The sequence below is a fragment of the Amphiura filiformis genome, chromosome 3 (assembly GCF_039555335.1).
Source record: "Amphiura filiformis chromosome 3, Afil_fr2py, whole genome shotgun sequence".
Taxonomy (NCBI): domain Eukaryota; kingdom Metazoa; phylum Echinodermata; class Ophiuroidea; order Amphilepidida; family Amphiuridae; genus Amphiura; species Amphiura filiformis.
In genome coordinates, this window is record NC_092630.1 from 53,173,300 (window position 1) to 53,195,885 (window position 22,586).

General features: G+C 37.8%; 1 protein-coding gene across 1 annotated transcript; it reads right to left on the reverse strand.

Moving 5' to 3' along the window:
* Nucleotides 1-1,291: 1,291 nt before the first annotated feature.
* LOC140148718 (ATP-binding cassette sub-family D member 2-like) lies at nucleotides 1,292-22,110 on the reverse strand. Its single transcript, XM_072170761.1, has 11 exons — nucleotides 22,000-22,110; nucleotides 12,646-13,691; nucleotides 11,864-12,044; nucleotides 11,145-11,266; nucleotides 10,000-10,174; nucleotides 9,177-9,274; nucleotides 6,658-6,803; nucleotides 5,680-5,825; nucleotides 4,277-4,361; nucleotides 3,226-3,351; nucleotides 1,292-1,591 (listed from the first exon to the last, which is right to left on the reverse strand). Exons 2-11 carry the CDS (start codon nucleotides 13,603-13,605, stop codon nucleotides 1,315-1,317), a joined length of 2,316 nt encoding a protein of 771 aa, XP_072026862.1. The 5' UTR covers nucleotides 13,606-13,691; nucleotides 22,000-22,110; the 3' UTR covers nucleotides 1,292-1,314.
* Between the last annotated feature and the right edge of the window lie 476 nt (nucleotides 22,111-22,586).

A 22,586-nucleotide genomic window follows, 5' to 3' on the forward strand; every position in this document is an offset into this window, starting at 1 on the left:
CAAAACACATCAAATTACTGGATTTTTCTCAAGAGTACTATATAGCTGCATTTGGCACTTTCAGCACTGACTATATACTATTTTCATTATAAATAATTCCTTTAAATACACTCAGTTTACATTTGAACAAAAGAAATTATAAGAATGAAGTCCAAGTCACAGGCAAAGTTCATTGGTCATATTTTACCGATAAAGGCAAATGGGGATGTGTGTGTGTGTGGGGTGGTGTTTAGGGTCAGGGGGGTGTGTATGTATGTGTGCAAATCAAACAAATTAGAATGACTGCATCCGTACTGTGCTGGTATGATTTGTAAAACTATGAACTGATGAAAAAATGCAACATTTACAAAATTGAGCATTATAGTAACATCAAAAAAGCTACACTACCAGATTCCTATTGCTACCACTCCCAGAGGTACACTGCTGCCCAGCTACTTCATTGGTACCTGTGTGGGTACCTGTGTGGGTACTCTCGAGAACACTCATCAGAATCACATGTACACACACTGTGTGGTACTGGATTGGTACTGCACTCATTACACTGGTAGTACTCTACAGAGTAGACACAATGTAGCTGGTAGCATATAGTGCAGCTATCTTCTTACACCCAGACACAAAAGTGTTTTTGAATTGAAAGTAACAAAACATTGTGTATAAAAAAGATACCGTTTTAAACAAATGACACTTTGAAAGTCAAATATTCAACTTGAAACTGACATTCCTGAGAATATCCAAAAGTGCAATACACACACTTTAGAAAGTGAAGTGAGTATTACAGAACTGTGTCATAATTCAAGTGCTTGCCACTTTTATTATCACCATGAAAATGAATTTACATTAGTTAAATCATTACCATGGTTAAATCAACAGGCCTTTTTATTAAACAAACGCACATTTTAGTACATCAGTTTCGGCATAGGCGAACTGGCGGCAGTACAACTTGCCACCATATGTTTCGTTTGTTTGTTTCACATAACAATGTATCATGACCCTGATTTTGATTTAAACTTTTGATCCGAACACAAGGAAATAATTCCTACCTCGGAATTTTCAGATGGTACTCCATCTTTCATCATATGATACGTCGTTATGAGAAACAGACAACGGTTTATTCGGTTTAATCAAATTTTCAAATTGAAACTTACAGTTGGACTCTCCTTGCCATTCATTGCACTGACAAAACTTTAGGACAACTAAACAAAAAGGAAACATATCTGTTTGTAATCAATGCTACAAAATTTCACCCCCTTTCACAATCATTGTGAAACAAACATACCAGAGTGCTGCTCTCTTCTTCATCCTAATTCCTCACTATTACAATTCACTGTTATCATATGATTCATTCAATGATGTCAAGGAAGCCACAGAGGCTATTGAGTGTAGTGAGGAGAAGTCGGTGTTACGCAGCACTGAGTCTTCCCCAAGGATTTCACACAACTCGTTGAGTCGTTGCTGCATACGTGGTATGCCTGCCAACTGTGCTTCCAGCTTCTGTTTCTCTTCATTCAGTGTGAGACGGGTGGCAACATTGAGTTCTTCCAAACGCCAGCCTCCTTCGCCATCAAACTGGAGAAGATGGGTATGGTACTTCCTATAGTACGGACGAAAAACAAGATTAAAAAAAAACAGTTAAAGAGGGAGTCTCCACCTTTGGATATTCCAAGACCCAAGTACAGTTCATTCAACCTCTTTTATACTTAACTCTTACAACTCTAAATTTATCACTTTATTCAGCATTAATTATACTTTGGGCCTGTTTACATTACGCTTATTTTGCCCCTACATCCCGAGTTGAAAATCAAGTGCAAACACACATAAATGTCTGAAAAATCGGAGTCAGAATTTTGGCGCGAATCCGAGAATAGATTCTCGCAAAGATTCTCCTAAACAGATTTATGTGAATCAAAGTTGATTCTCACAAAGGTTTGGTAGTTTACACAGAAGTTGATTTGCAAGAATCAAATGATTCCTGCAAATTTATTCTGCAAGAATCAAGATTGATTCTCCATACTTGGCAGTGGAGTTTGACCCCCACCCTTTTTATTTTACCCCCACCCTTTTTATTGAGGCACCCTTTATATTGAAAATTCCTGACCCCCACGCTTTATACTGAGGCACCCTTTACACTGAAAATTCCATACCCCCACCACTTTTTGCTTTTTCCCCTATTTGTATACATTATTGATGAAGTCACAAAGTAAATCAAGTTCGCCGAATTCTGCACCTATCATCACACAATAGCCTAGTGGATGTAAACATGCATCAAATGGAATTTTATCTTGCGATATGGTTTGCTAGCAGTGGTTTGGTACTTTTTGTGGTTTGGCACTTTTTGTGGTTTGGCACTTATTCTTGGAAACTAGGATGATTTTATCATTCAATAAAAATATATTGTAAGCTGTCACTCCCACCCTTTTTATTTTACTCCCACCCTTTATATCAATCCACCCTTTTTACCAACAAAGTTTAAACCCCCACCCTTTTAAGGATTTTCCAAATTTCCAAGTGGCACCCTTTAAAAAGGGTGCCCTGCCAACAGTGTTCTCGCACTGTGAAACGAAATTCTGACCCTGAAAATCCACCTAGGTCAATTTTTTTATAAACTTGGAGAAGTATGGAGTAGGCGGGACTTAGTGACACTCTATTCGCCCTTTGCACAGATCCGCCATCTTGCTACCAAAATGAGGTTCTCCCTGCAAACGCATGCACAAAACATGCATTTTTGTTCCTTTTTTTCCTAGCCACGCGCCAGAAAGCTTTTTGTAACGCGTACACGGTAATTAAAGCATGCGTTTGGCAGGCGTAAACACACACAGCGTGTCGAACCTTGTTTTGAGATGACCGTGCGATCAGTGAATAATCTTACCATAATGAAGGCCTATGTGTAATGGTGAGCATGATAATGCCTGCATCCTTGGCTGCTTGAAATATCTTGTCTTATCTTGAAGCGAACGCCCTGTTAATGAGCGACATACGCGGAGCTTTGTGTTCACTTTAAGGGCGCTGATCTGCGCCGACCAACGATTTCACACACAATCGGCCAATCAGAATTATTGGTCTGTTGCTATGATTGTCAGACGATTGATTCAGTCAATCAGAACCCCACTTCCATGGATACGCTCTGCACGCTCTCAAAATGTAAACAAGTGCCGTTCTTATTTGACAAAAACTTTAGTGCATTCATCCAGTAGGGCAAACTTTTATGGGACATGTTGTATATCTTACCATAGTGAAGGCCTATGTGTAATGGTAAGCATGATAATGCCTGCATCCTTGGCTGCTTGAAATATCTTGCCTTCAACATCAATACTGACTGCACTAGTGCATTCATCCAATAGGGCAAATTTTGGCCTGAAAAGAAAAACATGTGACATATTTATTTTCTGAAAGATGACTACACCTATAGCAAAAATAATAATTTCTCGATCATGAGAGTACGAATGTACTGCGTGCACTGCGTAATGTCGCAAGTTTAGTGGAATGACACAAAAGCGCGATCGATTGTGCACGCACAGGAAATGCAGCGCTACCAAAAGCGTGTGTGGTAGGCGTTGACACCGGCGTTGTACGCCAACGCAATTGTCATTGCGTGCCTATTGAGCTCTCATGATCGAGAAACTATTATTTTAGCTATAGTAATATTAATTAAAAATGCTATTATTTGTCGAACTACTTTCAACCATTTTGTTGGGTAATTGGCCTATGACTTTTGCAGGCATGGAACACTGAAATGCATAATTTGAGGCTTAATATAAAGTCTAGAAGCAGACATGAAATAAAGACAATGATAAAAAATGCTGCCTGTGTTTGGACTATACAGGGAAAGAATAACAGCATGATTGTTGTAAATTGTTTGGAAAATTACTCTATTCATGATTTTCTAACAACATGCTCATTTACACATTAATGATAAACACAGACCAAAGAGGGACATTGAGGTCAAAACCTTGTACATGTACACAAACCAGATGCCGACAAATTCAAATACTTGAGGTGTGCAATACTTTCAGAATTCAGAGGTTTTGCAGGTCTAATTTGATCAAAATAGACTAAAGAGAATGCTATAGCAAAATTTTAAAGTGAAATTTGCATCATTTTCTGCTGTTCTTACATTAAATTTGCCATCATTGAAATTTTTAGAAAGCAGGACTGTCCCTCTTTTTCACTTTGGTAAACCCCAAATGAGGGACAGTCCCTCAAAATGAGGGACAGTTGGCAGGTCTGTAAACAGATCATTTGACCCAAATTACTAATCTTGTTCAAGGTATAAACTTACTTGTGATAAAACAGTCTGGCCATTCCCATTCTCTGCTTTTCACCACCAGAAAACACATCTTTCCAATCACTCTCTACATCCCAACCTGAACAAACAAACAAAAAACACAAAGAAGAAAACTCAATGGGACTTCTTAGAGAACATTCTTAGAGAACAGCCCTAAAGATCAATGAAGCCTATTGATGTATCTAGAGGCCACATTCTTGTAACAGTATCGTAAGTTTTATCATAAATGCCCGTGGGGGAGCTCAAGTTTGGTTTTGGTAGGGGTCTGCTGCTGAGAATTTGAAAGGGGACCCACCAATATACCAATTTTTCAAGAAATTTGGATCCATTGATATCCCAGCAGTCAAAATTTTTGGCAGAATTTACCCAAATTGTCTCAGTTTTTAAAATATTTTCCCTAAAATTTTGGCAAAATTGGGCTATTTTCTGAAAAAATTGAGACAATTTTGAAAAAGGACCAATCCATAAACCAAAATTGGCCTGGAAAAAGGGGTCATTGATCTACCGAAAGGCTGAAATTGTTACCCATGTTTGCGGCACATCCCTGTATGGTCATTTGTACTGATCATCCCCCTCCCCCGGGCTTAGATGGGCTGTATTATTCTTCCTGTACTGTGCGGCTCCTTCACCAGTGTGTCAAACCCTAACGCTATGACCACAACCACCTACAGCTGTAGTTAGTTGTGAAGCCAAATAACTACCATGTTCTTTAGGAAATATGACAAACTTCAACAATTTCCAACCCCTCCATTCCTAATAAATTCAGTTTACATAATAAAATCAGGGCTGTCAACTCTCATGCATTGGGCGTGAGTCTCACGCATTGGGTCACTTTCTCATGGTCTCACGCCAAGGTAGTATAATTTCACTCCTAGGTAGTAAATCTCACGCATCTTCTTAAATTTGTGAGCGCTGTGACTCAAATAATCATGGGTAAAAATGCCCATTGTCATTGGCAAAAAATAATTCCGCCTGGGTACGCCTCTGTTCGACATTGTCTCACGCCAAGCAATTCCCCAAAAAGTTGACAGCCCTGATAAAATTGACTATTTTACAACAGATTTTTTGCATACTGTATTTATTTATGGTGTCACATTGTCAAAGTAATTTAAATAACAATCACAGAAAACAATCCTTTTATTCTATGACTCAAGTCAAAACTTGTTTGTGAGAGTATACATGATCTTAAGGTGATACTAACCAGTTTGATTTTCTTTATCTTAGTGCAAGAAATAGCTTTACATCACAGGGGCATTCAAATGCACTAAAATCATTCTCAAAAAGTGTCATAACTGAGTAGTGCCCTCAAACAAAGTCTAGATTTTTTAAATAGTTCAAGCTACACTGTACAAAACACTTATAATGAAACCTAAAAATGGATCCACTTAAATCCTCACCTCCTTCTCTGTGTACAATATGTCTGAGGTGAACAATATCAAGGATGTCTTCCAGGTCACTATCTGTGAGTCCTTTCTGCTGCATCACTTCTAGAGAGTCTGGATATATGACTTGATCTCGTAGGGTACCAAGAGACATGTATGGTCTGTAGCAATAGAAAACATTGACAATAAACAGGTTTGATTCAACATGGAATGGTAATTCATTAAGCGAGCTTCAGACTCCGAGTATTGTACGTACAATATTGTATGTACAATATGCACGTTATTTAATCTATTGCCATTCTATTTCCAGTAATGTTTAAGTTCTAACGAATGTTTGATGACGAAAAATCGATAATATGTTACATACAATATTTAGCAGAAATATATTATCGATTTTACGTCATCAAACATTCGTTAGAACTTAAACATTACTGGAAATAGAATGGCAATAGATTAAATAATCGTACATATATTGTACATACAATATTGTAATATAATAAAAAGTCTGAATACTGCTTTAGACATTGAGGTTTATGCATGATTGACATTAAATCTCTCATGATTATGGTGTACCCAGTAGACCCTGAAAATCAATGTTTGGTCTTGTTTAAGTCTTTAAGTTTGGGTCACTAATTGGAACCAAAATACCAGATCATATGAAATATTCTGGGTCCCTGAAAAGCTCACCCCCTAACCAACATGCACACACACCCCTATCTGGTCCCACATACAAAGCGAGGGTGCCCACACTTTGTGTGTGAAATCTGTACATTCATACCGAGACATTCATTCATACTACCCACATTAAAAGCGAGAAAGAGTGTTTTTCATACACCTCATACAGAGTGAGGTCTGCCTATGTAAAAGATAACTATGTAAAAGATAACCTCTCCTTACATACGCTAACCTCGCTCGACCTGGCTTTTACAGCGAACCTCGCTTTTACGGTGTGTATGCAAGTTAAACACCTTTTCTTCTCCCATAGATTCTTACCTTTGAGGAATGAAAACCATGTGTTTAGGATCTGGGTGTACTAATTGACCTCTGTATGCTGGCCATAATCCACAGAGTATTCTGAATAACGAACTCTTGCCACAGCCATTTGGTCCTGTTATCAGTAAGTGCATGCCATCAGTAACCTGTATGGATATCATCAAATTTAAAAACCCTGATACATTATCAAAAGTGTAAAGAATTATTGAAGTACCAAACTTTATGTTAACAGTCTGATATGATTGATAATCTGGGGTGTAAATGCACTTGTCAAAAAAATCCTGATAAAGCTGGAAAAAATCTTGATATTAGGAAAATTCTGAAAAATCACACCCACAAAATACCTCCTCATTTAAAGGTGGGTAACCTGATTGACAACCTCATCCCCCACTTAACTTTACCCCATCAAAATGCAGATTTTGGTATCAGGTGAAAGCTCATATTTTTCTCATTAACATATTGAAATTAGGAGTTCCAAATCGGTGTATTTCTGAAGATATCATCAAAAAACTGTTGAATTATTCTCAAATGTGGTATACCACATTTGAGACTAATTCAACAGTCTTTTGATCATATCTTCTGAAATACACCGATTTGGAACACCTAATTTCAATATGTTAATGAGAAAAATAGGATCTCTCATTTGATATCAATTTATTGCATGATCATAATGACTATCATTCGCAAAAACACTGTAGACTACCAAAATCACGATGTATAAAATGTCAGTAATTCCATAAGGAATTAGTCACATTTACATGTTCTTTTTGCATGAATTTTTTGCAGGAACAATATTTTATGTTATAGGTGAGTTTTAAAGAATTCGATTTTCCAAATATATCAGGTCACCTTCCTTATATATTTATCCTAGTATACTTACATATGACAAAGGAAAGCATGTAGTTTATTTAAAAAAAAGCTGTATGTGATACTGTCTATGCTCTTGTTGAAATACTATGGTCAAAAGTTATATTCTACACTTCAATCACAGCACGTATTGTATCCTGAAATTCTTATCAACATACCGATGCCTAGGAATTTGGCAAGAATGCGAGACTCCATTCTGACCAACTCCTAAACTAATTTGCATGAATCAAAAGAGATTCGCATCGATTTTTGAAGCCTAAAAAGTACACACTACATGTAAGTAAATGGGGAAGTTTCTCATAAAAAGCTGTTGTAAGAATCCAAATTGATTCTTGTTAGATGAAATGAAAGCCTATCTCTGCCTTGAGTGTCAGACTAGACATCACTACATCTCTATTAGGTGTGATGATTTTTGAACCCTACACACTACACGTAAGTAAATGGGGAAGATTCTCATACAAAGCAGTTGCCAGAATCCAAACTGATTCTTGTAAGGTGAAACAAGATTCTACCTCCACATACCTTGAGTGTCAGACTAGATACCACTACATCTCTATTAGGTGTGATGATTTTTGAACCCTACACACTACATAATGTACACGTAAGTGAATGGGGAAGATTCTCATACAAAGCAGTTGCCAGAATCCAAACTGATTCTCGTAAAGTGAAACAAGATTCTACCTCCACATACCTTGAGTGTCAGACTAGATACCACTACATCTCTATTGGGTGTGATGATTTTTGAAGCCTACACACTACATGTAAGTGAATGGGAAAGATTCTCATAAAACTTAAGCTGTTGCCAGAATCCAAATTGATTCTTGTAAGGTGAAACAAGATTCTACCTCTGCATACCTTGAGTGTCAGACTAGACGTCACTACATCTCTATTAGGTGTGATGATTTTTGAAGCCTACACACTACACGTAAGTGAATGGGAAAGATTCTCATACAAAGCAGTTGCCAGAATCCAAACTGATTCTCGTAAAGTGAAACAAGATTCTACCGCCACATACCTTGAGTGTCAGACTAGATACCACTACATCTCTATTGGGTGTGGTGATTTTTGAAGCCTACACACAACACGTAAGTGAATGGGAAAGATTCTCATAAAAGCTGTTGCCAGAATCCAAATTGATTCTTGTAAGGTGAAACAAGATTCTACCTCCACATACCTTGAGTGTCAGACTAGATACTACTACATCTCTATTAGGTGTGATGATTTTTGAAGCCTACACACTACACGTAAGTGAATGGGAAAGATTCTCATACAAAGCAGTTGCCAGAATCCAAACTGATTCTCGTAAAGTGAAACAAGATTCTACCGCCACATACCTTGAGTGTCAGACTAGATACCACTACATCTCTATTGGGTGTGGTGATTTTTGAAGCCTACACACTACATGTAAGTGAATGGGAAAGATTCTCATAAAAGCTGTTGCCAGATTCCAAATTGATTCTCGTAAGGTGAAACAAGATTCTACCTCCACATACCTTGAGTGTCAGACTAGATACCACTACATCTCTATTGGGTGTGGTGATTTTTGAACCCTACACACTACATGTAAGTGAATGGGAAAGATTCTCATAAAAGCTGTTGCCAGAATCCAAATTGATTCTTGTAAGGTGAAACAAGATTCTACCTCTGCATACCTTGAGTGTCAGACTAGATACCACTACATCTCTATTAGGTGTGATGATTGGAACATCATCTGCAACTATTAATGCTGAATCAGTAATGGTCACTTTACCTGAAATTAAAAAAAAATCATATGTGTGTTTAGTGTGCTACTCTTCTTCAATTAGAATATTGAAGGTGTTGCAATAAGCCAAATCGGCAATGAAATTTGCAATGCATTGTGGGACAGTTTTTGCAGTTTTGGGACACTTAGGAAAAATTAGTTTTTGTGCGAACAAAATATTATCTAAAATGTTTTACTAGAATACAAATTGTTTGAAAAGTATGAATATGTCATAAATTAATTTTCCCGATATGTCAGAGATTAAAGTGTCCCAAAACTGCTCTCAAAAACCAGAAGTTACAATGCTGATTGGGCTTATTAATTCTTTACCGGAAAGTTCTGAAATACAGTTAAGACTCTTTGATGATTGGGCACCGCAGATGAGCTACTGAATGACTCCTTAATAATATACCCAAAACTAGCGCACATTATACTCTGCACCTTTATTGTCAAGCCTGCAGCTTACAAAAGTAGAACCTATGGTGTCTTAAAGTTGCTATGGGATTACACCCATAAATTTGGTGTTTGTTGGTAATCCAGCACATATTATAATTGAAGACTGAATTAAAAAGTTTGTGTATGACATCCTGTCAACCAGACCAACCAATCAAGTCAGCAACTAATCACGCTGCGCCTTTGCCCTGACGTCAGATGCAAACTAATTTTTTAAAATTCGGTCTTCAATTATTTAAGTACTTCTTTTCCAATCTTATGCTTTTATTTCGCTTACTTACCATCTACAGTAAGATTGCCTTCCATTCTCTCTAGAGCCTTGTGTGTGTGTTTTCCTTGAGTGTTGTGCTTCTTTGATGAGCTCACCCCTGTGCGTGTGTAGCGTCCCTTGCTGACTTCTTCAAATACCGTCAGCATGTCAGATACACGGGCTGTGTAACCAGCAAGCTCTGTGATCTATTGTGAGGTAGATGAAAAGAATGAAGTAAACGGTTCACAAGTTCTGATTTCCCCCCCAAGACTTACAGGTGTGAGTGATGTCAGCATAATTTCTATAGAATTATGATCCAGGTCTTTATGCCTATTCTTTTATAATCAATGGTGCGGGGCAATACATTCAAAAATTGTATTCACCTATCGCTATGGTAATTAATCCTGTTACATCACTATTCTAGCTCTACAGCGAATTTACAATGTCACCCATTTTTGTGTCTGGTTACAATGGCTTATTATGAAAGAGAAGACAGTTTTCAAATACCCAATTGGTCAATTCAACTTTCAAATAATGCAGTTGACCTGACCTACAGTATATTACAATCTGTGAGATTTGAATGGACAAAAGAGCAACCTTCAAAACTGCATCTTTAATGTTTATACTATTTTTTTCATGAACAACTTTTCCAGTTATTTAAAAAGGAGCCACTTATCAACTTGTGCAAGTTTTATACGGATTTTGTAACATCTTTTGAAATCATAACTAAAGCTTGAGATAATAATTGATACATTTGCTGCTATAAAAATATGAAAGCATATTCTAGATAACAGGTTGATGCTTCTAATGACAAACAAATATACTTGACAATTTATTTTAATCTGAAGTATTTAATAAATGAGGATTTTCCTGCCATTTACTTTTATCTGATTGTAAGTTTAATGAAAGGAGTTTTATAAGGTGATTGCTTTTAAGTAGACCACCAGAATGATGACCCTCTTAGGTCTAGGGTCATGCCTGCCAGACTTGTTGCTCCATTTGGAACAAACTTCCTGTTTTACAGAGTTAGAGTAATAATTTCCTGGATAATAATGATGCATGTCTCCTACACTGATTAATAACAACATAAATATCTTCTTCTGTATGGAATAAACCAATCAATCTTGTTGACATAAATAGTTTTTTCTTCTACTCAATAAATCCATACATATGTACCTCTTTGTATGATGACATGACTCTTTCTGTTGCATCAGCTAAGGATAGTAGAAGGCTCTTGGCTGTGGTAAAGGCCTGAGTCCTGAGACTTACTGCTTCACTATCAGCTAACACTTCACCCTCTGCAATATACAGAAAATGTGACAACTGATTGTAATGATTACAGTATGCATATGGGCAATAATTTTATGAAATTTTGATTAAAATTGATGTATTTTATATAGACAGGCTCTGGGCAAGGGCTGGATACTTGTCTAGCATATTGCCTGAATAGACTAAAACTCAGTTGTCAGGATCATGCCCAAGCTACATTGTATACATGTACATGTGATGAGAAGGTACACAAAGCAATCTATGAACAATTGAACATACCACTTTTTGGATATCATAACCAATGATGAAGACTGTTAGTGTTAAATGTCCTTTTTATCCGTTCTCAAATTTATTTAAAATTTGCCCATTTGAGCAGAGAAAAAAACCACTGAGTATTGTATAACTTTCCATGATAATAGTCATTGTGATGTCAACGCTGCCATCTTGTGGGTACGGAGTGCCTTCTTGCTAAAATCACCATGTTGACACTTGACTGAAAAGGTGTGTCATGCGCTGCGACTTCCGCGTAATCGGGGCGTAATGTCTAACGCATGACATGCAGAATGACAGTACCCACAAGATGGCGGATCCCGCGGAAAAGGCTGACTGCCTCTATATTCACTTACCTGCCAGATCTGGTCCTTTAGCTGTGATGATGGGAATAGCTACCATCAACAAGCCATTTGCACTCCACACATACTTCATCAAGAACTGCTCCAGCATGATGTACCATAGACGCTTGCGGAAGATCAGGTTCATCTGCTGCACAACCTTCCTGTAGCTTTTCTTGAGCTCATTATGTTCAACCTAGGGTGAAAAAAAGCAGTGTAGCTGAAATTCTATATATTGCTCTCGCATGGAAGTGTTCATAATGGTACCTAACAAAATCACTTGCTTGTACTTCTAAGGCACAGAAGTAGCTATCAACAATTTGGTTGGCTGAACACAAAGTATAAAAGCATAGAGGTCCTGCATGCTTTATCAATTGACTTCAAACAAAAATCCCTGGCCACAGTACAGTCTATTCAATACATTGTTGGGATCAACCTATGGTGCACATTTTATATTTTCTGTGTAATAGACTAGTGTGTATGTTAGAGATATTGGTATGCTTCTATTGAACCGAGTTGAACATTCGGCCATGATTGCCGCTAACAACATTACATGCAGGGCTTCTCTAGTTCTCATGTTTCAATTTAATTTAGATAGTTCACTTCATGACTAATACATTGTCTTAATGTCTTATTTTGTTTGATACAATATAACTATTTTGTTATCTTAGTTTAAAATCACTGGTTTGGATAAAAAATTGCAAAGAAGGCACATTGAATTTCTTGTGTTGCTCCTCATGTAATAAGAATTAAAAAAAAAAAGTTTCTAAAGGGGAAACTGACTACAATATACTCACATCATGCCCAGAATAGAAAGCAATTTCCTCAGCATTAGCTATGACTCTAGAATGCACATAGCGTAGATGACCTTTGTACTGTGCTTCTTGGGCTACAAGCTTTCCAAACTTTGGAGATGCTGCCCTCAAGATCATGGCTGTCACATAGAAGCATGTCCCTCCTAGCAACATTGGTAGTCGACTGCTGGCATTGCCTTTCTGTGCCAGACCATACAGTGATGCACCCATCAAGAGTACATCTAATGAAGGCTTACTGAGATGTGAATACAGATGTGCGACGGATTCACAGAAGGTAGTGATATCCTCAGTCAAGTTCTGATCTGCATTTGCCAGCCTACTGTCCAAGTTTCCTATTCTGTAGTAAGTCTGATTCTTGAAGTACAGCTTGTAGGCATGTGCCACAAGACGTGAACGAAATGCCAAAGCCAAATTGCTCTCTAGGAATCTGATGGCGCTATTTACAAATGTGGCCGGTATCGCAACACCTAACCATTTCATTATGTAACCCAGAAACACCCACACATCCGTCTGTACTATCGCTTTAACCATCCCTCCTTCTAACTGTGCAACATAGATAGACAAGAAAGTTCTTGCTACTAACGAGCTTGTGTGAAGCAATAGAAGTCCAAATTCTTTAGTCCAAATTCCTGGCATGATTATCTTTAGCAGTTTCAGAATTCTGCGATAGAAGTCTGCATCTACTGATGTAGATGACTTTTTAGTACTGTGTTCTTGGACTTCTATTCGTCCCTTTGTGTCTTCTCCATTTTCTTCTTTGGGGTTTTTCTTGGAGCGTAGTTCTTCTACCAGAACTCTAGCAATGTGTGTAGCCTGTCCCAGATAGCCTTTACCTTGCCTAGCCCTGTAGGCAACAATCAAGGCTACTGCTGCCCCTAGAGCAAATTTGGGATTGCTTAGGCCCTTCTTGAGGGCTGCTTGGGCCTGAAGCATTTTGGACATGATGATTGATGGGGGATGCTATGTCCTGCTCATTTGTAACAGTGAAACAAATGTTGTTGGTCTGCTAAAATCTTTGGTTACTCCATCTGTGAATGACAACATTTGAGATTACAAAACAAATTAGTGCTTATAAATACTAGTATGTAATGGTAGCAAAAAGAAAAGCATGTAATGTTTATTTGTTTATTATCAACATTTAAAAGTGCCTCTTACCAAACTAATGGAAGGTACAACATGTACAGTAAATAGGAAATAGTGAAGATGTACTTCTGTTGTTTACATTGTAACAAGTACTATTTCAAGCTCAAATTTCAAGTTTCATGCCAACATAACGTCGTTGGGCAGATAAAACCACTTATGTGTTTGTGGCCCCTGAACATGTTTAAAACAAAACTGCCAACAGGTTACACGCGCAGTTTTGCTTTAAACATGTTCAGGGGCCAATGACACATAGGTTGTTTTTTCCCTGCACAACGCCGATAACAAAATACTTATTTACCATTGTGTTTTTGATTTATTCCTTGTCAATAATTCAAATAAGGTTCACCTACAATCAATCAACTACATGTAGAATTGCCCTGAGATATCTGACTAGAACACATCAGCGAACTTGTGGAAACTAAACCATGTGAGTGTTCAGTTCAGTTGAATAAATCAAAGCTATCTCTAGATACAGGTCCAAAGTTCACTGGATGTACAAAGGTGAACAAAATTGCTAATTTTAAACCTCAACAAAGGTGAATGTACTTCATCTTAAATGCCTTTAAAGACCCATTCAGTGATTTGCTCATTCAGAATATCATAAAATTCATTTTTTTGCACCTTTGGTATTAGTACAGATGTGCTAGCCTGCAAGTGGTTTGGCTGAAAGCTGTATATTAAAGACAAAATAAGACATTTCTCACAAATCAGTAATATCTCTACCTAAGTAGAAATTAGCTACATGGGGCTTCAATTTTGTCAATATTGTTGTTTTCAATGGGTTTTTTGCCAGTTTTCATTTCAAAATACCTAGTAATACAATTTTAATGACTTATCCTCTACTTTTAGGCAAAAAAACCCAACAATTTCAATTTTTTACACAATCGCTAGGATCACTGAATGGGGAAACCAAATGATCAATGAAGTTCCATAACCAGGGTCTTAGCTAGGAATTGAGGTTTGTTTATTATTTGAATAAAATTGCCTGCCCTAATTTGACCTTTAAAACATTTACCAGACTTCTGCAGCCCATTGGGAGTTCAAATAATGTACTGCTATAGACTTGTTTGCAAATCTGATCCACTAAAAAGGTCAATAGCCTTTCTCAACACCTACAATTATAATGTACATGTAGCATCTGTCAAAGGCCAGGTGCTAATTTCCTGTCTGAAATGACTTTCTGATGGGCAGACGGGTGGCTAGCTAAGACATTGTCCATAACTGGTAATCCCTTCCAAAATATCATTGATGTTAATAAATACATAGGAGGAATGTAATCAACATTTTTAACACCCTCCTTTAACCTTTAAACTAACTTCGTTCATAGGATATCATTGATCTTTTGGTTTGCTCCCTTATAATTCAAGATATTTGAAATTTGCTAAATTCTATTTTGGGAACCCTTATTAAAAAACAAATCCATTCAAGTTTCTGGTCTGGATACCATGAATATTACAGCTGCCCACCCAGTAAACTATTTCCCCTTCTTTTTGAGCACGAAAAAATTGAAATTGCCCACCGCATTCCAGCGAAAATCACTGTAAAGTAGCCTTCTTTGAGAGTTTGTCAAAAGAGGCACAAGGGTTCAAATTTTTGGCCTTTGCCCGTCAGTGTCAGTACGGTACATTTACAATTTTGTGTCCCCCGGTCTCGAAACAACTTTTATTTACATTTTTGGAGCATGCACAACGTAAACATGGAAGTGTGATACCGATCGGCTAATTCAATGGTCCCACAATTGTAACAACAGACTGATAATCTGATAGAGGTTATCCACTTTACTCATGTGTGACTTCTAACAAAAGGCGCCGATTCCCGTAGTATTCCTCATTCAAACCAATTCAATGCATGACCTTGGAGTTACCTGCATGACTCTTGGCGGGCTATTTTGAAACAGTCATGGTTGCACATGCAGGTACTTCTTTTGAAAGTCACAAGGTATAGCAGTCTTTGATCTAGGATATGCAGCTAGAACACGGATAACCTCTATTGGGCTATTACTGACTTAAAGCTGCATTCTACGCCCATGAAAGGTGACAAATGGAATACAAAGCCCCGCCTATGTTGCTCACTATAGAAAAATTATTAAATTTGTGTACATCGTGGAACATACTCTTTGCGTGGCTGTGCGTAGTAAGCTGTTGTATGCAGATAACCTCGCTAATATGGACGCATAGAGTAGTGTTGTACGCTCGTGTATATAGCATGATTAGTCGCGGAGTAACAAGCGTAGTTGAATGTTCCACGATGTACACAAATTTAATAATTTTTCTATAACACATGTGTTAGTCAGAGCAAGAGGCCGGGCAATCTTCTCTGAAGCTAGTGCAGTGTAGCCAATGAGGCAGAATCAAAGAATACCAACTTGGCCATGTTTGTGTGTTGCTCATGGAGGGCAAAATTTTGGATTATTTCCCTATGTGCCAGCCAACATTCAAGAACTTTTTGTTACTACATACAAAAAAATCAGTTTGGAGTAAATATTTTTCAGTTAGAGACGTGAAATTAGGGATGTTTTAAAAAAAATTTTGGAAATTCACCTTGTTTTTTCGAAATATTGAAAAAAATTTGTGAAAAAAGCAATTTCATTACTCTATTCAGCAAAACATTGCACACTTGGGGTGTATATTTTTGTTAAAAGCAAATATTTTGAATGAGAAACCTTCCCAAGACTTTGATGTGGTCTGAACAATAGTGCAAAATGTTTAACTTTTGCTTGCATATGTTTCGAAAGTTCATATCATGACATCACTGTAGTTTGAAGGGCAAATCTGTCTCGTTTGAAGAAACTCACTCTCTTAAAGTTGGTTTTTGCGGAAAATCAATTTCTACACAACTTATTTTTTCAAAAAAGCAGTCATTTTCATTATCCTCATAATATTAGTTTTCAAATGACAGGGACCTGCCAAATCAAGGAGTCCTGGACCCCAAGACCCCTTAAAACGCTACCCCTGATATGATATCTATATAAATAAAAGGAAGTCGCTAAATCTTGTTCGCGAATAGACTCCGAGATGCTTTGACTTTCAGCTCTGATTTATTCGTACATTGATCGGGTACATATTGCCATTAAACCATCTGACGTTCATTTTTGCAAAACTATTCAATCACTATGGAAATAACAAAAAAAATGGTCGGTTGCTAGGCCGTTGAGGTCAATAACCTTATGGGTCAGGTCATGACAGCAAACGCGTCAAATGTAAGCGGTGTCCAACACGCGCGGTAAGTGGCGAGTCACGCACCTGCGCGTACACGGCACCATGGTTTCATGCGCATTGCCGCGCATGGTATGGACGCACTTAACGTTGGCTTACCGCGCGTAGGCCTAGGCCTAGATGTGAAAGTGACCGACTTCTTCTCTGAGCTGAGACAGTGGCGGATCCAGGAATTTGGGAAGGGGGGGGGCACACTCGAAGTTTTTGCCGCCACCTTTTGTGTCACGCGCCATGCAGGGAGTTGTGTCCCCTCAGAATTGGAAACTTGGTCAAAGTAAAGGCCTTAAAGCCATTTTGTGGATATCATTGCGTGTAAGCTGATAAAACAGGGGTTCATTGGGTGACAGATTTGCAAAAAAGTTCACTTTTCAGAGGGAATGTTAAAATGTAGCCAACAGGGACAGAACGGTCGTTCAACTGTTCAGTATACCCGAAAAGGCTAAATGTTAGGGGTGGGTGAAAGTCCACATTTAGGAGATTCTGCGGCCCCGCCCCGCAATTAAATCCTAGCAATAATAATAGGCCTAGCGCTTAAAATGTTTTGCAGCAGCTTTTAAACATGTTGCTTACATGTTTTATACTATAGGCCTAACCCGAAATTGAAACGTTTTCTAGCAACCTCTTCTAACCTTAATGTTTTATGTTTGTTGGGATAAAATTAAAATAAATCATTTTGTCATGTTTCAAAAGTAATCTATAAGTAGGCATGTCCACTAAAAATTGAAGTACTTTTAAATTGATTCAGACCTACCTTATTGGCTGGGAATTGATGAAAGAAACATTTTGGCGTTTAAATAATCTTAATCGGACGTTTCATTCCAGAGATATGGCCTTTCGAGTGTCACCGTTTTATATAGGGCTGCTAGAACATGTTAAAAAGTTAAAGTCCAAAAAGGAATACTAACAGAAAGTGCAACTTTAAGGTACTTTTTCTTAATGTATTTATTAACTAGCTTATCTGGAACATTATATTTGCTTATAACAACATGAAAATAAGATCATCCTGAAAATTTAATCGATTTTGTTGACATACAACAAAAAATATAAGACCTCAAAACCCATGGTTTGTTTGGTGAAACCTCAAGCATGATCATAGATGGCCGCCATGGAAAATATCTCCATAGAAGAGATGAACAATAAGTGCATTATTTCAAATGAAAAGCGGTAGTCTTAAACATTGTTCAATCTTTTAAGGTCAGCATATTTTATCTTCAAAAATTATTATATTTCATCATGGCATAAGTTTGGTAACATTAATCACTACCAATTTTGAGAAATTTGCTCCAACTCAAAGCTTATCTTTACTACATTGAGCAATACACTGTGTGTGCATGGAAGCCATAATGGATAGCATATGAAATGGACATGGTAGTGAGAAGTGCACGGGAAGTGCATGATTTGAGATGGGCATGTAGGCTTAAACATTCTTAAATTTCTTAACATCCTACACATTTTGTCTTCAAAAATAGTTAAATTTTATGAGTATGTAAGTTTGCTTGTCTGATTCACTCCAAATTCGGAGATAATTGCGTTTGAACACCTGATGCACGGAATGGTGTCACTTCAACCTGTTGTAGTTCTCATCTCATTAAATTTTTCAATAAAAAAAGTTGATTTCTTCATGAAGGAAGGTCCTCTCTATTTACTGACCAAACAGGAAAAAGTTTGGTTAATGTTTTCTGGTGAAATCAGGAATTTCTTGAAACACCCTGATATAGGCCTACATTTGGATCAAAACAAGTCATGTACGCCATTTAACAGGCCTGGGATTTCTTGTATCGATCAGTTTCTCCATAGACAATGCGTGTGTGAGTCCACGCACACAGTGAATGAAAAATCGTTCTAGTGGAAACTGTATTGACAGTGGCCAGTGGGCATCCCTACTATAAGGAACAACAATATCACAGGTCTGGATATTTATGATTATCAAGCTAACATGATCAATACTATACTGGATGAATAAGATGACCTACACCAAGACACCATGATTATCATCACCGTTTACCATGTTTACTAACCTCTTCGGTTTACTAACCGCTATGTTAATAGTTTTTGAGAAAAATGCAAAAATAGACACAAATTTATCGAGGGGTGTAGTACCCCCTTAAGGAGAGCAGTAGAGAGCGATTGCTCTCGATCTCCTCAAAAGGCAGTCCCTGCGAGCGTACATGTAGTATGCAAAGACCACACGCTTACGGCGCAAACACAGCTTTTGTGAATTGACCAATCACGGTTTTCGAATACGGTGGTCACTAGGGAAGGTCAAGGTTTGGTCATGTAGGTCGCGCGAGCGTGTTACTCAACGCAAAGTACACTGCCGCAGAAGGTACATGTACATTCTCTCATGTCACAATCAATTTAGATATTTTTACTATAATATGTTGCAAGGTTCCTTTTGTGCGTTAACCATCTTGTATACGCACATGACGTCAAGTGTATGCATAGGGACCTTGTGGAAAATAATATGCGCTGGATGGTTAGCATGCTTAAAGGAAATTCTGCAAAATATTAATACTAAAGTTAATTTTTTATTACTTCCATGGCCTGTGCTGTGCGCCAAGCGTATACTACGGGCATAAACAGAGAAGTGATAAACAATCACACTGATTGGCTGATCAACAATCTTGACAAGACGGCTGACCAATTGGTTGTCTGCACGTAAAAGGGGAGGATACCTCATTGATCACCAGCAGATATGAGCAGAGATACGAGGATAGAACATGGAACTATATATATCTCAAAATGTGTCAGTGAAGCATGACACCATGTAAAGCAATGGAAATTTGGAAGTAAACAACGCGAGTTGCTTAAATGACACGTCTGAGAATTGTTAGCATGGTTATATCCTCTTAAAAATTAGCAAACTTTGCTCTACAGATAAGTCATCAAAATTTTGGTACCTTCGAAGAATGGTTTAATGTTTGAAAATTGGCGATGATTGAATAAATGAAGTAGTAGTCCACACTCTTATCTTCTATCCACACAGTAACTATCATATACCGGTAATCGTCATGATTGTGGGAGCAAATTCTTGGCTAGATAGCTAGACTTCTCGTGGAAAGTAGATAATAGACATGATAGATACATTTCTCGATCAACGTACCTTGACCATGGAAGTGATCAAAAATTAACTTTAGTATAAATCAGCTGCCTAAATAATTGCAAAGCGACAAGTATACGTCGAACAACTGAATACATGCACAACTAGTGCCGTACTATTACACTGACTTTCGTATTCGGCGAGGAGGACGATTTCGACCTCCTGGTTTGTTTACAAACAGAGAGGTAGACAAAAAACCGTTCCGCTTGTCCAAACACTCAAGTATCAGAAGGATGGTCCACAATAGCGTGATTCACGTAACCTGAATAGGGATTAAAAAGCTGTCACGTAGAACCATGTGCTTCTATTGTCCAATTTGCCATCAAGATTTCATATGGAAACAGTTCAGACCCAGTACACGATCATGTCAGAAATTAATATTTTGTTCTGGGTCTGATTATTCGGACTAATGCACAACGTACGGACCAATATATTTTTGTAAACATTTTAGGCCTATAACAAAATGTATATTTTCGTACAATTGTACAACTATCGTTTCTACCCTATGACCTATAAAAGTTACCTGTTATCAAAGTGTCCGCAAAAAACTGGTCATCGCAAGTATCTTTGATGCTGAAAAGTCACGATATTCACGCAGGGACAGGCCGAAAACCTTACCTCGATCGTAAAATCCAGCCCATGCATGTCATAAATAATTCATTATTGTATTGTGTAAATGTCACTGATTGTGTCGACGTATTGTTATTGCACCTGTTACAGCAGAAGTCATGCTGAATTTATACTCGATCGCTGGATCACCATGTGAATTCGCTTATTAAAAAAAAAAAACCTCTACGACCAGGTTGTTAAGCATCGGGCACGCTGACTGGCTTAGCAAATATCCAATTATTTTGTAAACCAATCAGGTTAGACATACTTTACTGGCGGGTCACATTAATTCATACCGTAAAAGGCCGTCGCCTTCATTGATTGGCTAACGATTGCGATGAATGGTGTTTGCAACCAATCACAAAACGGGTTACAAATAAATAAGGCGCCCATCGGAAATTTTGTGTGACGTCATGCCACGAGGTAGCCGGAGGCTTCGCTTTTCTGCTAGCTTTAAAAGCGAGCGAGTGGTATAAAGTCAGTTTCACAGCTGTGATTTATGGAGCATATCATAAAATCTCTGAGCACATACACAGCGGATTTGACAGATAAAAATGACATTTGCAATTCTGAGCAACGGGATTCCATGAAATTGAAGATTATGTAAGTTATTCTACAGGATCGGTAATAATTAACAGCTGGTCTGCAGTATTTGAAGTGCATATTGAAGTTTGTAAGTTTGTGACTTAAATGACGTTAATATGTGCAATAGATATTACAGGAAGCTTAAATTGGCACGCTTTCCTGCAATTTGTCTGTCGCTTACGAAAGTTATTGGGAGTTCAGGGCACGTCACACCGAGTGTGACGTGACCTCGCTGGGCATAAGCGACAAGTACGACATCATCAGACATCATGACATGTACCATACATTGTACCGTTTGTACGACTATGAGGGATCGATGGCTGATGCATGAGCCATGATGTGACGATGCATCATAACAATTAACATAATTTATAAAATTAAAAATATGGCGATTGCCCATCGGATCGCTTTCCAAAAGCAGTGCATCAATTCAAGCGATTGAGAACAAATTCAGATTTACACATGGGCAAATTCGAATTGGTACGCTTTGCTTGGGTGTAATCTCTTTGGGCAGAGAAGCTGTACTCAATTTCATGGACATGCAAATGCCTATCTGTTTTGTGATTGTCATGTCTGACGAATTCAACACCTTTTTGATACGACACTCCCCTTCATGTTTTTGAACTATATAAAAATTAATATACACACCAATGCATAAAAAATAAACAGCAATGTTATACGTACTTGTATTTGCTGAAATCAGTCGAAATACTTAAATTCAAGCTGAAGTTTAGCAAAATTTAGAAAGAGTTACGTGAAACCCTGCCGTACCACCTCCTCTGGCTCTGCTCCAACTTTTGTCAATGGATCGATCTGACCGAATCGACTCAATCAATTATCAATGTATCAATACAATCATCGGTTCCTCGCTTTCGCGGTTTACGGTTTTTGCGGTTTCCGGATGGACACACACAGGTGGGGGATTGTACGGGGATGTGCGACAGATGGGGCCCGGGGGAGGGGGTGCATTTTCAGTATAACCTTTGTCGCAAATTTTGAAGAAACTGATTTAGCGATGGGGTGCCTACAAAAATATTTTGTGCAAAATGTGAAAAAGACTGAACAATATGGTGATGTTCAACGAGTGTTTTATTGACATAAAAATATAAACTGACGTTTCGTACAATAATAATAATAATAATACACTGCATTTAGAACGCTATACACAAAAGTACCATAGCGTGTACAAATATCATAAAAAACATAATACATAATACAAAATACATCAGAATAAATATGATTTCAACAGTCTCTTGAAAGAATCAATGGAT